The 20,693-nt window shown below is 50.4% G+C and overlaps 1 protein-coding gene across 5 annotated transcripts in view; it reads right to left on the bottom strand.

Annotated features, from left to right (window-relative positions):
* ANKS1A (ankyrin repeat and sterile alpha motif domain containing 1A) overlaps window positions 1-20,693 on the bottom strand; it is a 209,982-nt gene that overhangs the window by 58,332 nt on the left and 130,957 nt on the right. For 3 of the 5 annotated variants that reach the window (XM_075555506.1, XM_075555504.1, XM_075555507.1), the window contains one exon: window positions 17,545-18,134. In XM_075555506.1, coding sequence (XP_075411621.1) covers window positions 17,545-18,134 — 590 coding nt within the window. Of the gene's footprint in view, window positions 1-17,544; window positions 18,135-18,328; window positions 18,530-18,692; window positions 19,021-20,693 lie in introns of those variants that run through there. The other 2 variants (XM_075555509.1, XM_075555508.1) reach the window with 2 other exon arrangements.

Below are 20,693 nucleotides of genomic sequence, written 5' to 3'. Positions count from 1 at the left end.
GCAAAGGGGGTAAACCAGAGGGAACAGAGTGCTGAAGGGGCAGGATCAAGGAGGGCCCCCAGGGGTGACCGCCTATTACTTCACTCGCCTCTGCCAAGCCCAAATCCATGTTTCCTCAATCTTCCATAAGGTATCGCTAAAGCGGGTTTAGGAGACTGGTTCCAGAGATGTAACTACCGAAAGTAATGAGGCTCTGCTGGGTCAGTGGTGGAACTGTCCATGCAAGAGGATGCAGGTTTGCTTCCCAGCAAGGGCGGCTCCTATACAGCCACCGCCCGGCTGCCGGTGGAGGCTGGTTGCAGCCGAGCTTCCCGACGGAAATGGCTGACAAAGAAAGGCCTGGCAACCCACTTTCGAAAACCCCGACGACCACGACAGCAGGGTCCCAGAGTGAGCAGCGGGGAGGCGCAGGCACTGCCCTCTGTCGGGCATGGGTCATCGCGAGGCAGGGGCAAGCCTAACGCCAGCTACCACCACCGCCACCTAAAACTCAAGTGCCACCAGTGAAACCTACCTCAGGAGAACCAGACCTCCCACCCATCCCTCCTCACACAGAACTCCAGAGCCAGCTGGCGTCCGTGAAGGACGTTCCCAAGGGGAAGGAATTGTGCCCTTTGGCTCTCCCCTCTGCATCTAGCACTGTGCCTGGTATCAACTTATCACCCAGTAAATAGTCCCAGAATAAGGTAATGGAAATCATCTCAGCCAGCCACAGACGGTGCGGACAGGAACAGGGGCCGAGGGGGACAGCGGTGCCTTTTGGCCTGTTACTTGCAGGGAAGCTGTCCCAAGGCCAGCCTTTTCCATGTACAGGTTAATACACCCATGTAGAGTGGCTCCTCTTATTTGTTCTCAATAGCACCCTAAGGTTTGCCAGTGCACACTGTGTCTCACCGGGCCAGGATTCAGGAACAAGGCCTGCTGCGGCTACACAGCTGTCGATCATTCACTCATCTCACGCGTCTTTTGTCGGCCTAACCTTTTCTTTTTAAAACATTAAAAAAAATAATTTTATTGGGGACTCATACAACTCTTATGAGTATCCATATATGTACATCAATTGTATAAAGCACATTGGTACATTTTGTTGTCAATTAGGCAAAGGTTTACAGAGCAGCTCACCAATTTTACACGTAACAACCCCATAAGGCTCCCTATGCCTGGCCTTGTTTTCCAACAAGTTTTACTCATCTCCCACTTGCTGGGCACTTCTTCCCCTGCACCCAAGTTAATTCCTGTCCACCCTCCAGCCTGTGACTGCCTCCCCTTCTGTTCCTGTCCCCGGTGACCGTCAGTGTCTGTGTCTGTTAGTGTGAAAACCTTTCCTCGCTTTCTCGTCACTGCTCTTATGCAGTACACGTCTCGCCCCAACCTTTCCAGACTGGCCTGCCTCTGACTGAGCCCGCCGCAGATTTATGACACTCCATTTCCTCTCCCAGTCAACCCGGGAGAAATGCACGCACGACCACCTCATTACATACAACTTAACCAATGATGCAATGACACTGGACCAAGAAATGCAGAGCCGACAAAGGCTGGGGAACGTAATCCAAGCAGGAGGCCTTGTTTAAGCCCAAGCAGATACCGAGTCCGGCAACCAGCCTGAAAGGAGGCTTCCCACAGACAGGCATCATCTCCTCCACCCCCGAGCATCTCACCACCTACTTGGATCACACATCAGGACTCGGGTCAACTAGGGGCCTGAAGGTCCACTTGCTCACCCTGATGCCACTCGGTGTGCCCCTGAGGAACAAAGCTGGATGGGGGAAGGGCTGCAGGACAGCTGGCTCCCATACCACTCACTTTCCAGATTGGTCTCTGGTTTGATGCCAGACAGAGAAAGAAACATTCAGAGAGAAAAAAGACCAACGCACTCACAGCAACGTCGAGAGAAAACCGCCCACAACAGTTGCTACCCTGCAGTGGCATAAACACCACCAGCACGTTGCTCCTTGGGAAAGAAAAGGCAAAGGAAGTGGTGCTAGAAGTCCAAAGGGAGCAAAAGAACCCTCCTCTAAGAAACTCCCTGGCAGACACACCTCACCGGCAGGGGTGGACCAGCACACCAAACCTGCAAGGTTACGTTCTCCTCATGCCCAGTACGGAACCGAGAGCCCGGCGTAGAGAGCAGGTGCTCAGGAAACGTGGCTTTGTGAACTGTGGACGCGAACGCCACTGCTGCCTGGAAATCAAGTATCTTGGAGGGCTGCTCTCCCAGGAACTGGGCTTGGTCCTGCCGCCAAACAGGCTGCTACATCCAGCCTGCTCAGGTCCATCTGGGGAAAGACACCCCTTCCAGACCACGCACGGAAGAGACGCTGTGACCTGGCCGGGGTTAATGCATCTCTGCACGAGGACCAATAGACTCGTTCTTCACTGAGCTCAATCTCCATTTCCATCCTCAAGGGCCTGGGAGAGTGTACATGGAAATCTTCGTCAGCAAGGAAACGCGCGCATCCATCACGAAGCTCCAGCCTTAGACACGGGCAGCTCTTGAGTTGCTGCCCAGGATAAGAGGAGCGGGTGGGGGTGGGGAGGCAGAATCTAAGCGAACACTCAGGAGGAATTCTGCACCGAGAAGCAACCTTATCTGAACTGCAGCAAGGCCAGACTTCTGGGTAGGTGCCCCAACAGGGGAGATTGATTCATCAAAGACCTTCCTTCTGGATCAGCGGCAATATTTCTGATTTTTAAAAATGGTCTTTGGAAACAAACAAACAGTCCTCTCAGCCCAGTCACTTCCACCAGCACCACACACATTGGAGATCCTAACTTTTCTGTTGTACTGACTAAGTGCCTACAAGGCGTGTCAATGACTTTAAACACATGGCCCTGGCTGGGGAATTATTTTCTTATGCACTTGTCCCTCTGCAACAAGTCCTTCTGGTAACTTCCAGAAATAGAGGGAGCTACCTGGGCCGGAGCTGATGGTCTAATGACCCCACAAGACAGGGCAGAACTGCCCCCTGAGCTTTCCAAGACTAAATCTTTATGAGAGTACACAGCCTCATTTTCCTCCCAAGGAGCAGCCAGTGGGTTTCAGCCTTAGATCTTGTGGTCAGCAGTTTAGGATATAGCCCTTAAAGTGTGTGGTAGGGGCCAAGAACTGGCCAAGTCCATTTCTGTTCTGGCTTAAATATAAAATACACAAAGCAAATAGCTAAAGCACCCCCTGTGATAGTTCCTCAGGGTCTTCCATTTCAACCTTCTTTACGCTAACTATTTTATCCACGGGGGCGGGGGTGGGGTGCAAGCAGTGAATGGAGTTCACCTAAAACTTCTATCAGCACTTAATGCCAACCTCAGCCTCGTCTTCTAAGCCAGAATGTTTTAATAAAACAGTACTGCCAACCTAAATAATAGGGGTGGGGCATTGCTTTATCAAATTAAGAAAGAAAGCCACAAAGTGTTAGTAACACACTTGCCCTGCAATTTTGAACGTTCTATGCTTCTGTGTTAAGATTCGCCAGTTGTAGCACAAAGGGGTTATTACTTATTGTTCTCTTAGAGAAGAAAAAAAAAGGCAATTCAGAAATGTAAGGGTGGGGGTGAAGGCAAAGAACTTAATTATCTTATCTGCCTGGAGAAGAAACATTAGGATGCCTGTGCTCCTGCATTGCGGGGTCTTTAGCACCCAAACAGAGCTCTTTGGTGAGACCACGGCATCATGCGGACTTGGGGCCCTCACTGACTCACATTTCTAAGGGTTCACTCTGAGAGGTGGCATCTAAGGACTTGCCAATCTGAACTGTGGTTACTCCCCCCAAAAGGGCTCTAATCTGGCTAGGGAGACAAGCCTTGAACAAGAAAACAAGATCAGAGATGCACGGTAATGCCAAATGAGTGCCTGAGGAGGCCAAAGGCAAGATCTTGGCAATCTCAAAGTAGGAGGGGGTGGCTTTTATGGCAGAGATTGGATCCCATCCTCTCCCAGAAATAGCCCCCCAACGGCGCTAATAGCGAGTCTTTCAGGTCTCCCAGCACCTGATGGCCCCTCCTCATATGGGCCCCTGTGGCCAGTCTCTCTAACATTGGTGGGCCCTCTCCACCTCTGGTGCACCCCGTTCTTCCCTTGTTTTCATTTGTGATGATGTTTTTGTTTTTCTGCATTTAATATATGTCTCTTTTAGGCTGTTAAGTTCCTTGGCAGCTGGCGCATGTTTATTTTGTGACTGTTTTCCCTTCTGTCAGAGCAAGCAGAACAATGCAGGGCTCACAGCGGGCTCTCAATAAACGTGTTGAGTGAATGAATGAATGAGCAAGTCTTTAAGAAAGGGTAGGAGTTCAACAAAAGGAAACAAGCACAGTCATTCCAATAGGGAAAGGAATGGATGAGGTACCAAGATAGGGAGGAAGGTGGTGGGGAGAGTCAGAAAAGCAAGGTACGAAAGGAGAGAGAGAAAGCTAAAGATGGAGGCAGTGCCCAAGGTCATTCTCTAGAGTCAGGGACCCCAAGCTGAGAAGTTTGGGTTTGGGCCGGCAGCAATAAGAAAGCACGGAGGTCGGAGGGTCTTCAAGGGAGGGTATTAGAGCAGCCAATTAAGTGGAGAAGCTCAGAAGCAAGGAGGCTGAGGTGCTCCCAGGAAGGAAGGAAGGTTCAGAGTGCAATGTGAGGTTTGTGCCATCTTACTGGGTCTGGCTTGGGGGGTCACACGGGTATTCCTAGCCCTCGTTTGTCCCACCAATTCAAATGAAGACTTGGTACAAAAGTTCTGTAGCTGGCAAGAAAATGCCTGAGAAAGTCACACGGGCTCCAAGCAGGTTAAGTGAAAGGGGAGGGGAAGACTCACTGCTTCTGTCAGAAAGCATCCCCCGAGGGGCGGGCGAGTCTGTGTGGAATCTCCACAGCAGGAAGCACACACTGCAGCATCAGAAGGCAATAGGCTGCCTTTCTGTAGGGGCTCCTGCTGGAGCGGGTGAGGGGCTGGGGGCTCTGGAAGGGTCTTGCACACGGCCCTGGATCTGGGCACACTGCCAAACGGATCCCTTTAATTTATCCGGAGAGGGGGTAGCACAACCAACTCCAAGATGACACATAATCATGTGCCATGAGCCACGTAAAGCCTCATCACAACGTGTGATGTGTTCTGCGCAGAGATCGTTCAGCTTCCAGAGGAAGTGAAGTGCTTGGGTGCATTCAGAGGAGCCTGGCTGGGGCAGAAGTAGGCAGTGCCAAGCCATCGGAAGGAGAGAGAAGGAACTGGGGGTTCCTGGCAAAGAAGCCAAAAATCTGAGGCTGGGAAAACAAAACTGCAGGTTCCAGTTTCTGAACAATGCAAATCAACACCTCAATGTGAGAAACTGCTGGAAACCACCCAATCCTTCTGCAGGTCACAAAAGGAAAAGCAGTGTCCCACTGTGGGAGTAGCCAGCCCCCACAACTAATCACGGGCTCGGTAGGCACAATTGTACAGTTAAGATATACAAACATAGTAAAGTCACAGAGAAATGGAAGAGATGGGAGAGAAGGTAACATAAAGAAGTCAGACACATTTCATGGTAGCTGCTCACCTCAGCTCTTCTTGGGGGTCCACGTGGAGGTGGGGGGCGAGCAGGCAGAAGAGAGAGCATGAGGTTTTATTTCTAACCAAAGCTTATATATCTTTCGGGGCTTGCAAGCCCTCTGATTACAGATAACGATCTACGTCACAGGAAGGGGTTGGAATGTAGGCAATACAAGCAATAGGAGGGGGATGACCTAGGGGTGTACATGCAATCGTAAAGGGAGGGAATAGGGGTACATATGTGGCAAGATGGGCAGACCCTAGACTCAATATAGTGGTCTAAGCTTAGTCATCTTTGAGTGGTCCGGGCTTGCCTTTGGGCTCTCCTTCAAGGGAACAATGTCAGAAGGGAGTGGGCCCTACTTGGGGTGAGTCAGACTATACAGCCTGGTTGCTCTAGAAGGCTGATACCCTTAAGGAGAATAACCTACATTCATTAACCTCCTAGTGTACAGTCATTTACCATATGTAGCAAGCAGCCTATTGGGTTTGGCATACATTTGGAGGAGATAACTTGGGAGAAATCTTTCTGTATCCCACACTCCACCAGAGACAGCAAGCAGTGACGGAAAGAAACGGTTCAGCCTCAGAGAAAAGGAGAAGGTATTCTCTGTCCCAGAAGTCCCCTCAACCAAGGCAAATTTTCTTTATACACATACCAAAAAAACCCTGTTTTGCACTAGTCTAGAGGAAAGAAGGCAGTGCCCCCCAAAGCAGCTTGAAATGAGAGGAATTAAAACGTGATGGTTAATCATTAATTAGTGCCCCACATCTCAGCTACATTCTAAGCACACCCCTTTAAGACTTAGGACGCTGCGGCTCCAACTGGCTCCCCTCATTTAGCAGGATCTTCAGCAAGTCATTTCAGCTCTCAAAACTTCTGTTTTCTCACTTGGACAATTGAATTTCACACACAAGGCTAGATCAAAACAGTTGCTAAAAGTCAGCAGGATACGCATCACTTTTTTGTACAAAATTCAAAAGAAAAAGACACAAAGATTTTAAGTCTGAAAAAAATGAAACCATCAAAGTACTAGGGAAAAGGGAGGGGGTAAAAAAGGAAGATGGGAGAAACTAAAGAGAGGTTACTTTGTAATCTTATTATGGTGAGGACAGTCTTTTTAACTTGACACAGACTCTAAAAGTTCTTGAAGAAAAGAATGATAGATTCAACTAAAGTTCTATAAAGGTGGGGGGGGGGTGAGTAAAGTAACAGGAGTGAGCTCCCACACATATTACAAACACAATCACAAATAAAACCAAAGCCTCTCACATCACAGACAGAACTTCTACAAAGGAGTACGAGTGTGATCACCACTTCAACAACAGAAAGAAAGAGGGGAACACGCAGAAACCAGAAAAGGAACTACGGTGAGTTTTAAGCATCCCAGAGGATGCCAACCGCGCTCATAATAAGAAGCACACAATTTAAAGCGATACCGAGACATCATTAAGCCAAACCCACTGCCATCCAGTCGAGTGGGTGAGTGAGAGCAGAAGTGCTCCCTGGGTCCGTGGAGGACACACTGCCTCCTTTCTGCCCAGAGCCACTGGTGGGTCAAAGCAGGCCTGGCCTATCTGTTCATCAGAAAGAAATGCAAAGCTGACCGCTCCCATGCTGGGGAGAACATAGAGCAATAGATTCTTTATTATACCTTGATGGTAGAAGAATACATTTAACAGGCACACATCCTTCCACATAGCTATTCACCTTCTAAAAATTCACCTTAAAATGACTTTGCATAAATCTATGCACTGTAGCTTTCCTTTTACTCAATGAAAGCTTGAACGTATCCACAAGGCCCAGCTACACGGAACTTTAAAAACAAATACAGTAAAACTATTGTGAAATAATATAAACTATGGACCAGAAAAGGAAACTCTTCAAGTATTTAGTAAGAGTCATCAAAATGTATTATCTAATGGAAAAAAGGCACAAAACACTTTGTATGATATAGCATCGCTTTGTACGACACAGCATCACTTACCTTAAAGACAAACAAACAAGAAGAAAAATCCCTTCACATGACCCTTAGCTGCTTATCAAGTCTGTCCCCAACTCACAGTGACCCTATGTGTTACAGACTGTTCTGCCATCAAGTCAATTAGGACTCATCCTGACCCGACAGGGCAGGGCAGAACTGTCTCTGTGGGTGTCTGGGACTGTATTACTGGTGCAGAGACTCCTTTTTCTCCCTCGGAACGCTGGTGGTTTCAAACTGCAGACCTTGTGGTCAGAAGCCCAACGCATAAAGCCACACGTCATCAGGGCTCTTTGCGTTATGAGATAGAATGACTTAACAGGATTTTCCACCGGGCCTTTCTTCTGTACTGCCATGGGCAGATTCAAACAACCAATCTTTATGGCGATTCTCCACCACTTCACGTTCTCGGGTAATTCTCAAATTTCTGCCACGTTCAGGTATCACAGTTTTCTTATATCCCCCGAACAAAGCTAGTCCCTGAGTTGATTCGCACGGTCAGCAGTGCTTACAAGGCAGACCAGAGCTGTTCCCTCTAGTTTCTGAGGCGAGCCATCCTTCACAGGAGCTGGCAGCCTCATTGTCCCTCCTTAGAGCTGCTGGTGGGCTGGTACTGCTGACCTTGAAGTTAACTCAATGTCACCAGGGCTCCTTTTAATCCTCTGGGTATACTTCCCTGGTTGGCTTTGCCAAAATCTCTTTATACAGTCAGATGTGGAGAATGTTTAAGACAAATACTCCCTCCAAGGCAGTGGTTCTCAACCTATGGGTTGCGACCCCTTTGGGGGATGGGAACAACCCTTTCCCAGGGGCTACCCAATTCATAACTTCAGCAAAATTACACTTACACAACTTCCCAAGATCATTTGCCTTCAGGGTGTCATGGAAGGGACGGTGTTCCCCCAGTAGGAAAACCCAGGAGTACTGGCAGCCTGCATAAGGGACACGGGATACTCCCGAGCTTGCTGGGGAGGTTCTGTTGAAAATAACTAGCTCCAAAGTAGAAAGAAACCAGAATGTGCACAGACCATAACATTTCAACTGAGTTTACAGTGCCTTCCTGGCTGTTTAAATTAGGACAGCCAAGAACAGACTGCCAGACAAATTGTCATTTGTAGGCCCCTAGTGAGCTTCGGCCGTTTTCCACCTGTCCAGACAAATAAACAGGCCGCCTTGAGTTATGGACAGGTGGGCCCCGTGGCGCCAGAGACTGGGTCATTAGAGCTCAGAAGAGCAGGTTGCCTGGCAGCGGCTGGCTCAGCAGCTCGGCGCTGCCCCGTAGCTAGAGCCCACGGGTGTTCTTGCCCACGGTGAGCCACCTGGAGGCCTCAGAAAGGAGTGTTTATGTTTGGCTATCCAGCACCTCCTCAAGATGAGAACAAGTGACAAAACGGCAGAGAGAGAGAGAGGGAAAAGACATCAGAGCGAAGCAGTAGGTGTAAGTACACATAAAGCAGTAGAGAATGGCATGTTACCAGGGGTGGGGGGAATTACCCCCACAGGAAGACTAGTTAACCCAGCTGACTTGTGGGCCATCTGCCCTCCTCTATCTCCACCATTTGCTCTCTCACGGTTTTCTTACGGGGGGGCTGCTTCCCGGGCTGACCCACTAAACTGTAATCTCTAGCACCTTTCCCCTCTGCCCAACCCCAGCCCCACACTCTAGCCCCCTTCTCAACTTTGTTTTTCTCTTTAGCATTCTTACCACCAACTGGTTGACTATCAAATCTACTTATTTATCCTTTTTAAATTCTCCTTTCCCTCTGTCAGGGGGTTGTGTCTGTTTAGTTCACTGCAGGTATACAACACATTAGGTAAAAGAATGGCTAACCAAAATAAAAATATACTTTGATTTTAAATTATTGCCAATCATGGCAACATATTACTACATGTTTCAAAGACATAAATGCTTACACTAATGTAAGGAGAACGTTGACAACTGCCGTCTGGGAGGCACCCGACTCATTTGGAGCAAACTGCTGGTCAGTGCAGGACCAACCCCATTCTGAGCCCTGGCTCTGGAGGCTGTGCTCCACGGGGTTCTCATCTCTAATTCTAAGTAGATCACCAGCCTTTCCTCCAAGGTCTTAATGTGGAAGCCCTCCCAAGACCTGCTCAACACCATAACACATGCAAGCCTCCACGGCCATGAGGTGTACTGTACAGGAGGCGACTTGAGCGCCCACCTGTAAGGCCCTAAATGGCATACAATCACTTGGTCTGCACATCTACTGATGCCGTTTCAAAACAAACAAGCAAACAAACAAACAAAACAGATGCAAACCCAGAATTTAAAGCATATAAACATAAACTGAAGTATCTGAACATACAGAATGTCTTAAAAATGTTACTTTTCTAGGATTCTTGTTAGTATCAATTGTCAAAAAAGAGAAAGAAAAAAACACATTAACCCAATAAAATGGGTGGGGAATGGAAAATTCTCATATTGTTGGCAATTTCCAAATACCACACACCCCCTGCACGATGCTTGATGGCGCCTCTCTTGAGGCAGTTTCAAGAACCAGATTGTTTAAGGTGGACCTGGAGGCCGCGAGGGGTGGGGGTGGGGGTGGGGGGGCGTGAGAATATGTGAAGGGGAAACACTGGCAGGAATGGGGAAAGGGAAACGGAAAGAGAGCAAACTGGGGAGGCAGGGCTGAGAGGGAAAAGCTGAGAGAAGCCTCCCTGCTGACCCCCCCCCCCCGCCCCCGCCCCCCTCCCCCACAGAAGAAGAAGGAACTGAGAGCTGCATGACCAAGCCAGGAGGACCAGAGGGTAAAGACAGGAGGGAGCGAGGGAAGGAGGGCAAAGGAAGGCCCCGCAGCAGGGAAAGGCACAGAGGCAGAGGGAAGCATGGACCGTGAGGAGGGAGAGGATAAGCTAGGCTTCAGGGAGGGCTAAACACCATGGGCTCTCACTAGCGGACTGCAGAGCCAGCTCCCCAGAACTCCAGATCATTCACCAGTGTGTCCTCTGTAGTCACCAAGGCTGACGGAAATGCCCACAGAGATTGTTCTCAACCAAACCCGAACCCCAGTCCAAACCGACTGCCACTCAGTTGATTCCAACACAGAGCGACCCTGTCAGGCAGAGTGGAGCTGCTCTACAGGGTGAGCTTCCGATGCTGCAAATCTTCATGGCAGCAGACGGCCTCAGTTTTCTCCCTGGGAGTGGCTGATGGGTTTTTAACCAAGGCTAATAAAAATTCACTAGGATTGATCGGCAAGAGACCAAAATGATTTATGAAGACTATAAAATATGTGAGATTTTAAAAGTACAGGCAGTCCCTGGATTACAGACGAGTTTGCTTCCTAAATCTATCGTTAAGTCAAATTTGTATGGAAGTCAGACAATTAGGTACAGTGTATATCTCATGGCAGTCCAATGTTTGTCAGAATAGCTAGTATATGACGTACCTCTCTAGACCTAAGAAATTAACGAGGCAGGTCTTGGTATACTACAACATATTTAACGCGATACCATAATACTAGTATGATGTGATCAAAGTAGCATCTGCCCAGCTGTCACTAGGGACATGTGTGTATCTCAGCTCTACCAGGGCTGGCATGTGAGTCCGATGCTAATAACCCGGGGAGGAGTTGTCTATACCAATCTTACTGGTCACTTAAACCCAGCGGGTATCTGGAGGGTTGTGTAGGTCGTGAAACAGCTGCAATGGACACCTGGCTCCGATGTGTCCCAGCGGCAGGAGTACCACATTCTCCCGAGGAGCAGAAGGGTTTTGCCTTGTGAATGGCCCTACACAGCATGCTTGCTTAGAGCATAACAGACAATACATCACGCAGAACATGGTGTGCGAAGCTTAGGCAGTATCACTGGAAACTCATCCCCCGACTCCTCTACTTTACATGTCTGTCACTCTTCTTGTACACCCAACCTTCAAGGGTTAAAAGCAGGCAAAGCCTCTGTGGAGATGAACCAATCGGCATTTCTCCTGATGACATCATGCCTCTGACTGGACAGGGAGCTGGAAAGGACGAGGTGTCTGGGACCTAGTCTGGAAGGGTGCCTTCCCTGCTGTTGCCCCTTCATTCTCACCAGGGGACTCAAGAGCCTGGGGTCCCCTCAATGATCCTTGCAAATGAAACCAGGCCACTCCCAAGGTCCCTGACCAGAAAGGATTCTCCGCTTAAGCGGGCTGTATACAAAGCAAGACTGCGCGTCACCCATTTCCCACTTGTTTAATATTTATGAAAGCTGATTACAAAACACATTTATCACTTAAGGCTTCAGCCAAATTTTAAATGACTCAAACGTTTATGCTAAGCAGACAAGCGGTCTTCTGTGGCTTTCTCTTTCGCAAGCTTCAATCCCACTCAAAGACATGCATGTGAGAGGCCTCGAGGACCCTCAGGAAGACTTTTTATATATTTAAACCCCAAGCTGACCAGGAAGTTATTTTTGTTCTTCCTAACACGGCATTTATTTCTGACATGAATTGCTGCTGCGTGTGTGTGTGTGTGTGTGTGTGTGTGTGTGTGTGTGTGTGAGAGAGAGAGAGAGAGAGAGAGAGAGACACCACCGGTGAGTGTGTCAGACAGTGCAGACACAGAGGATAAACAAGCATGGAAAGTGACTCTAATCCAGGAACAAATGGCCGCGATGCTGGAAGCGCTGCTCACGTGGTTGGCGGATAGGAAAATGGAGTTGGAAGTGGCCTGGAGTTAAGTGGGAAATGCTTCAAATCAAATGAGGAATGTCTCCAGCTTCCCCCCACCCGAGCAGCTAAGACGCAGGGTTCATTTGCAAATGAAGATTAATTTGCCATCTACATGCAAGAGCCATACTAACTGCTCCAGCACACAGCCATTGAGACTTGCGTGGAGTGGATGGAAAGAAACAGAAGTAAAGAATGTTCCGGGATGCACGGGGTCTTGGCAGGGAAAAGAGGACACATTCAAAGCAGGCAGCTGAGAGCATAAGAAAGGGGTTGGTGACACAGGTTCGGTTCCAGCCAGGGGCCAGGCAGGCGTGGGGGACTGGTACCCAGAAGCCAGGGAGAGCAGCTGTGGTGAGGGGAGGCCGCCAGTAAAGGGGCACAGCTAATTCAAGGTCCCATGGCCCAATACGGTAGCCCACACAGGCCAGCCTCATGGGCACAAACTAATTTAACAATTGGAGAATGGTTTAAACACCAACACCCAACCCAACCTTGTGATACAGAAATATGACAGAATACCAGGACTTAGAACAAAGACCATGTTATGGATTGAACTGTGCTCTCCCGGAATGTGTGTTAGGATCCTAGTCCCAATACCTGTGGCTGGGATCGGTATGAAATCGGACACTTCCGCGTGCTAACAATGCCCTGGCAGCTCAGGGCGTATTCTGAAACTAGTTACTGCTGCCTTCTAAAAAAGAGCAGATTAGACACAGATGTGAAAGCTGGACAGTGAAGAAGGAAGACCGGGGAAGAAGTGATGCATCTGAATTACGGTGTTGGTGAAGGAGATGAAGTTACGCTGGACTGCCAGAAAAAAACCTGTCTGAAAGAAGAACTAGCCCTTGGAGGATGGTGAGGCTTTGTCCCAGGCTCTCTGGGCAGGTTATCAGGAAGGACTAGTCCTGGAAAAGGACTTCAGGCTTCGTAAAGTAGAGGACCGGGAAAGAGGAGCCGTCAAGGAGATGGACGGACACTGGCTGCAGCAGGGCACTCGAGCATAACAACACTGAGGATTGCGCAGCGTCTCACACGTCGTTGAACGTGGGGTTGGACCAACGCGGTGGCACTCATGGGAAGGCGTTTGCAGGCGCACGCGGGGAGAAGGGGCATGTGAGAAGCCTTGGTTGGAGGAAGGCTCTCAGAAGGCATTCAGGTGGCCTGAGCTGACTTGGGCTTTCAGCCTCTAGCCTTTAGAACCGTAGAACTGAGAAAAGAGACCTCTGTCCTTTGAAGCGCCCCAGGTGGGGTAGTATGGTTGATGCAGCTAAGGCACATCTGGATGAGACCTTCTTGATTGTATCCTACGCGGATACATTGTCCTGGTAGGATGTCTACAGTTACAGAGAAACCGGGTAAGAAACGCCAACAGTAAATCCATGAATATCTAAGACACCCTCCGCCCCCACATTTGGATCAACATTAACATGTTACAGAGGTTAACTAGGAGAACGTCAGGGACCTTCCTTCTTAGCTGCACATTTCAAGCTGTATTTCTGTGCAGTTTCTCAGTCCTAGCGATCACCAGCATAGGGTGCTTTGACTTGACTGGATTCAGATCTCTTAGAGCTGAGTCCTTTTAAAGGCAAATTCTAAGACTTCTTTGTTGCCGAAGATATGATAGAAAATAGGGAGGATGCTGCGGTGCCCTCACAATGGGTGCTACCTCACAGTGTGCACCTTCACCCGGTCAACTGTCACACTGTCCAAGCTGCTGACACAACAGAGTGTGGCAGAGTGGGCTACGCATCGACAGAGGTGCCACCCAAGTAGACCCACCTCCGAAGGAGGCTGAGGCAGTTGGCCCCTGTCACGATCGCCCGCCTCGGAACCACACGGGCAGTTCTGCTCTATTCTCTCGGGCCACCAGGAGTTGGAATTGAGTCTGTGGCAGCAAGCTCGAGTTCAAGGAGCAGAGTGTGCTGGAGACCACGACTTCCAAATCCATGACCCCGAATAGCAAGAATAAATCTTCCCAAACAACCACCCAACCAACTATCCACTGCTGGCCATGCATATAGAAGAAAACTTTGGGAAAATATGTAGTACAGACTTCTCTCTAGCCTCTCTTGTCTCCTTTCAAAGTTAGGCAGAAAAGCTCATTACTGTCTCAGAACAAGGGGAGCTGCCTGCCCTTCTCTTCCAGGCTAGGCAAGCTTCCATCTCTGGGGTGGGTCAGGTTGACTGCTTCCCATAGCCCTGCCCTCTGACCCCAGAACACCTTGGAAGAGCTCTGCCATTCTTCAAGTCGGAATATACTCTAGGGTCCCGTTGCTCCAAAGCTCAAGGCATGCCAGGGAGTCCACGCCGACTCACAGCAACCCTGGAGGACAGGGTGGAACTGCCCCTGTGGGCTTCCGAGACTGTCACTCTGTATGGGAGCAGAAAGCCTCATTTATCTCCTTTTAAGCATGTGGTGGTTTCAAACTGCTAACCTTGTGGTTAGCAGAACCAGGCACAATAGTAATATGAAACTTTACCATTTCCTTTTGGATGCTAGAAACTGCGTGAGGCACTTAAACACATCTTCTCTGATTGGAAAAACAAGTATGGAAACAGATGGGACTGCCTCTCCTTTATCAACAGGCATAGTAAAACTGAGGCTTAGCAAAGCTGTCCATGCATCAAGGCTGACATTACGGCAGGACTCAAAACCAACCTGCTGCCACCTGAGCCTGAGCCTGGCCATTCCGTTGCACTGCCGAGTGAGGAGCAGCAGTATCTCATGCCCTGTTCCTGGAAAGACAGTCGCAGTCCTGGGTTTAAGGCCAACCGCTGGGGGAAATGCGTCTACAGTTTCTCTTGAGATAGGATATCCACAAAACCCAAGTATAATATGACTCAAAAGCAATGTTGAAAGGTCACACACAAAGGGTCCTGCTTATTATGCAAGCAAAGCTTAATCTTCTGAATTCTACTCAATTAGACCTCAACTCTCTTTTTGTTTGTTTGTCAAGTGCTGCGTCTAGCTACACCCTAGAGCTGGCCCCTGGCCTCACACCTGTAACAGCCCTCATTCTCCCGTCCCCACTGCAGTCTCTACCTGCAAGTGAAATACGCCTCTCGTCTCTTATCAACACGGTTAGGGTGCAAAGACCAGATCGTTATACGAAGAACGGTACGACACAAATATGAAGGATGACCGCCTCGGATTACAAAATGGCGAATGACTACATCCTTACACAATTGCTGAACCACTGAGAACCATGGCCCCAAACTGGCACACAGCCTTCGCTACCATAGCCAGCATTACGCTCGCCTTGCACGGCGCCATGTGTTACTGTCAGATGTACTTCGTTAATGTGCACGTTAGTTGGATAGATTTGTTTTTACTGTCATAAAGGCAAAATGTCAGATGAGATACTCGGTCAGTGAGGAGAGGATGAGACGCATAAGCCTCTTCTCAGCAGATGCCCAGAAACAGCCGCCACTCCAGGGAAGCCCAGCTCTGCCACGGGGATTTCACTCCTCCTCTTCAAGAGGAAATAACGAGGCTCCTCTACAGAGTGACTGCCAGGCAATGCTGCATGCGAACAGGGCAACAGCTCATGAAGAAGCACCTAGCACGTCTGACCTCGCAGGAAGCCGGCGGGGTGGGGCGGGAAGGGGAGTGCCCAGGCAAGCTCTTCATAAAGAAGAGATTCCATCGGTCAGACTGGCTGAGAAAGGTCCCTTGGGAGACAGAGGAGTGGTTCAGAAGAAGAGACGAGCAGAGGGGCAGCACTCGAAGCCGCCCCTGCCTGGTTTCCCCTTTAGAGACCGCCCCTACTTTGCAGAGCAAGTTTTCCTCCAGCCCATCTGAAGGAGGCAGAGACGGTGCCTGTCAGCTCTAGGACTCACGTCCTGACCTCGTGTTTAAAGCCCTCTCACTGTCAGGCCCAGACCTCAGCTTTGGCTCTTAGTTCTTGTGCCCCGCCCCTGTACAAACATGACATTCCAGAGAACCGGAGTGGCCTAAACGCGCCCAACTTCATCCTTCTGCACATGCTGTTCTCTCCATGGGCCAGACCCATTCTTCAACCCACTAGCTTCAAGATGGCTTTTACTCAAGCACTAGGTACTTCAGCTCCACGTGCACATCCACTTCTCTGGGACCGTTCCTGAAGTTTCTTCTACCCTCTCTGACCCCTCGTCCTCCTGCCACTTCAGAGCCTACTGCACATACCATTGCCTTTCTCTTAAAGAGCCACGGACTCTTAACCCGCCTGATCCCGAGACTGTGAATTAGCAGCATTCTGTTTTGAAAAACAAACATACAGGCGCACAGGACCTACAAGAGCCTATCAGTGACGACACTCAGATGGATTTTCCCTCTTGCAGCCTGGCCCCTTGCAGGCTCTCCAGAACTTTGTGTACTAAAAAGTAACAATCTCCTCTGCATCTGAAAAATACCGTCTTAAGCCTCATCGCATTTGGAGACAATTGAGCTGCAGGCATTGCCCCTGCCCTGTGCCCACTCTGGGGCTGGGATTGGCTTTGGTTTACATACTTTGCAGCTGCAACGGGAATAGAGTTGGGTAGGGCATTTGGTCTACAGAGTGTTCAAATGGACGTGTCAGCTGTACTTCTCCCCTCCTCCCGGAGAGCTAAATTCATCTCTCGGAAACGTTCCTGGGAGACAGAGCCAGTCCACTTCAAGGGCTGCTTTCTCCCCGCCCAGGCACTTGCAGGGGTGGCACTTCTATCATTGCCCGAGCGCCTACCAACCTCTAAGAGACACATTCTTCTGCCCAATAAGACAGGTCACTAAAAACGACCTGAGTCAACATGCTTCTGACCATCCTGAAACAATGATATTAAAGGAACCAGGACCTCACACTTCAAATGTTTTCTTCTCGCTCATCTGTTTCGGAAACCTCCTCAGCAACGGGAGAAAGTGGGGTGGGCGGGACATTCCTGCTGGGAATGGCATTTGGTCTTCCAGGGAAATGCAGTAAGAATAATCACAGAGGAGTGAGGGGCAGTGAAGCCCCTTCCGTCCCACTTAGAGCAGCTCTACCAAAGCCCCCCTTCTTCTATTCCTGACCCCGCTCTTCCCCGTTCCTCCTGGAGGACTGGGGGAATACTCTAACTCTTCTGATCGGATCAAAGTATTTTCAAACAGCATTTCACTTTTAGGAACTGCCCTTCCCTCAGCCCTGCTCCGCTGGGGCCTCCACCCTAAGTTAACCATGAAGGGTTCCGTCCACTGTCACCCAGGCAGGAGGAGCCCCTGCCCAGACTGCTCTTCCTTGCTTCCCTGGCGGCTCGCAGAACACACCACAGCAGCCACGGTGCAAAGGAAAGAAGCAAGGCGACCCTGGGAATGGGCACACAGGGGCTTGAGCTGTGGTGGGCTACAACCAGCCCAGCTCCCGTGACGTCATGTCTGCCTTACCTCATCCCACTCCGAGGCAAAGGAGGGCGACTTCTCTAGCCTCTTCTTCCCAATACTGCAGTTGGATAGGGACTCGCTCCGGCTCCCCATGGCGCTGTCCTCCGTGGGGGAGCAGGTCAGGAGATCAGAGTCAGACTTGGACAAGCTACGGCTGAGTTTGAGTTCAGCTTTGGGTCTGCTGGTGGGAGGGGCTCGGCTCCTGGCCCCGCTCCGGTCTCCTTCTTCCTCAGCACCACCAGGGTGCGGAGACGCTGTGTGAGTCAAAGTTTCGGGGTGCGATTGGCTGTTGGAGGCGGGCAGGCCTGTGGGGCAGCCCCCTCTCTTCCTCTGGTCCAGGGTCCTGGGCTGGACGGCTCCGGGAGTGTGCAAGCCCGTCTCCGCCAGCTGCATGCTGGCCTCGGGGCAGGCGCCCTGCTGCGGGGACTCTTCTGGATTGCCCGGGCCAGTGGCAGCGAGCAGCTGGAAAGGGTCCTGTCCGACCTCACACACCGGGGAGGAGCCGTGGAGGAGACCTGAGAACTGCTCTGGGACCTGCCCGTCCTGCCCCTCCGCAGAGTCCTGGCTCCGGCTGCTGCTGCTCCGCCTATGGTCTTGGAGTGGACGGGGAGACAGAGAAATAACAAAATCAACAAAGTTCCAGGGCAGCGAGTGTCGGGCAGGGCAGAGGAATTCAAAACCAGAGAAAGACGTGGAGCTGGACAGGCTCGGGAAGGGAGAGACAGAGAAAGAAAGCCGGGGGAAGGAGGAAAACAGTTTCGTATTGTTCTTAATGTGCAATTTGTACCCAAAGTCATAGCACTTATGGAATTCCAAACACTGGCCTGATGAATGCTCGCTGGCAGCCTTCCCTGTCGGTACAGCTCTGTTCACAGTAACGACCAGACCTTGCTATATAAGGCGAGAAGAAGTGCTAACTAAGTCCTACAGAAAGGACACCAGTGAGGAGAGAGCGAGTGAACGAGGCAGACGAGCGAGCGAGCGAGCGCGAGAGTGAGAGCCAGCCAGCAGGAGCAAGCGAACAGCGAGGCTCCCGCCTGGAACATCTGATACATTCCCATAGAGGCCCGGGTGTTATTTAGAGCGCCCGCCCTCCCTTCCTCTGGCAAGCAGCGCAGGGGAAAGCAAAAATGGAGGTCATGATCCACAACCTGCGACTTCTGGAATCCCTCTGCTGAAAGTGCACAGCCCAACAGAGAAGTCACTGCTTCCTTCCTCAGAGGGAGCCTGTTCAGAGTTCCACGCCTCATCCTTCCTTCCTGAGAGCACAGGCTTTTCTTGTAAAGTAAAATTTGTTTTTCTCCCCCGAGAACGTGCACATCTCGCTCCTTCCAACGCCTCCCAGCTGCTCAGGTTTGCTTATGTTCAACCTTAGTTGATCCATTGAGAAGAAAACGGTCTAATTCGCCAAAGCCAGGGAGACAGTTTCAGTTCTCTTAAGACCTCCCCAAAATCCCAGCTATCTGACACTACAGGCTCCGGAGGCCAAGGACTACTGTACAGTCAGTCACCGCGATGCCAAGTCCCTGTGGCCTGAGGCAGCGCCAATAATTGACCAAATCAGAGTGCAGCATCGGTGGCATAGGCACAGCCAGGGTTCTCCCCGCATGCACTCAGTCCCTGTGAAGATGTTAGCCCACACCCATCAGGGTGGACGCAACACCATGTCCAGCACCAGCATCGTGTCTGTTCCAAAGCGAACACTCAACTTTATTTTCTCGGTTCCTGCGAACCTCCGAAACAAACGCCCAGCATTCCTCCGTCTGCCTAACACCCCCACGAACTCAAAGAATGAGCTCAATTATTTTTACGGATGAGAAGCCTACAGCCCACAGGGCTTTCTGGTTTACCCAAGGGTGGTGGGCACAGGGTCCGAACCCAGGGGTCTGCAGAGCGGCTGCTGGACCTAGTGTGTTACTCTCTAGTTGTGTGACCTTGGCAGGGATTATCTCCCTGGGCCTCAGTTTCCACACTGAAGGATGGATTATTTAAATCTTAAAATCATTTCTCAGTTATTCAGTGGTTAGGACAGGGAGGAGACTTCGAGTCTCCACTACACCTGCTCGGGAGGTGTTACAGAACCCTGCCTGAGTGCTTCTCCGGTGCCTGTCTGGACAGCACCCTCTTGTCCCCATCAGCCCCCAGCTTCTGGAAGCTCAGTTTCACAACTGGACAGGGTAGGTGAGTGAAGGGAGTACAATGACAGTGCTCTGCGGCCCACACGCAATGCTAATGTCTTCCCAGGCAGTCTTTACGGAAGGATTCTAACAAGCAGCTCTCACAAGGAGCCTGCCTGTCCAGAGGTCCGAGCAAGGGGCACAGCTGGTTAACCCCACCCTCTTCAGAGCAGTTCGGCCTCTACAGTCTGCTGGGCTGTTGGCAAGTCTACAGAGACTGCAGAGGGCGCAGCCAATTGGCTCCACTTTCGGGTTCTGGTTACTTATCCTCAGAGCGCAGAATATGAACTTTGGCTTCTCTCTCTTCTACACTTGACCACATCAGGACTTTCACACCCCACATGCCAAAGGTCCGGTCCAAGCACTGACCAATGTAAACCATTTCTCTAGGGAAGAAGAACTGCTGAGACCATGAGAGTTCCGTACAGCTGAACTCAGGCCCTGGGAAGTTCTGACTTCATGGCTGTGACTACCACATACACAGTTGGCATCCAGGACAAAGTCAAGTGTGGTGGTGTGTGATGGGCACACACAGATGACACATGACAATCTTAGACTGAGTCACTCAAGAGCAATACTTTGGTCAGGTTGATGACGTCAACCAGGCTGTAAAATCTGCCACCTCTGGGGTGATATTTTAACAGCCAATTTTCTACCAATTCTGTTCCAAAGAGGCCAAGGTGCAATGTCCCTTTGACTGGTATTTGAATGCAACCTTGGCAATGGGAGCACAAGTTCCTTAAACCTTTGCTTCTGCTTCTAGCTTCCTAGGGAGCAATTTGGGGGAGAGGGGTGAGGAGAGCGGAGGGGACAAAACAAAGGCTCACCCACTGCGCCATAAGAAACCCCCACATCCTACTGCCTGGGTGGAGCCCAGAACCAGGTCACGATGTTCTGACTCCTGCTGGATGAGCTGACAATGGCGGCCCTGTCAAACAGCTGTCCATTCATGCCAGCCCTCAATGAAGAAAGAGA

The sequence above is a fragment of the Tenrec ecaudatus genome, chromosome 7 (assembly GCF_050624435.1).
Source record: "Tenrec ecaudatus isolate mTenEca1 chromosome 7, mTenEca1.hap1, whole genome shotgun sequence".
NCBI lineage: Eukaryota > Metazoa > Chordata > Mammalia > Afrosoricida > Tenrecidae > Tenrec > Tenrec ecaudatus.
The sequence above is the reverse complement of the archived record's forward strand: the minus strand, read 5'-3'. Positions and strand labels throughout refer to the sequence as shown.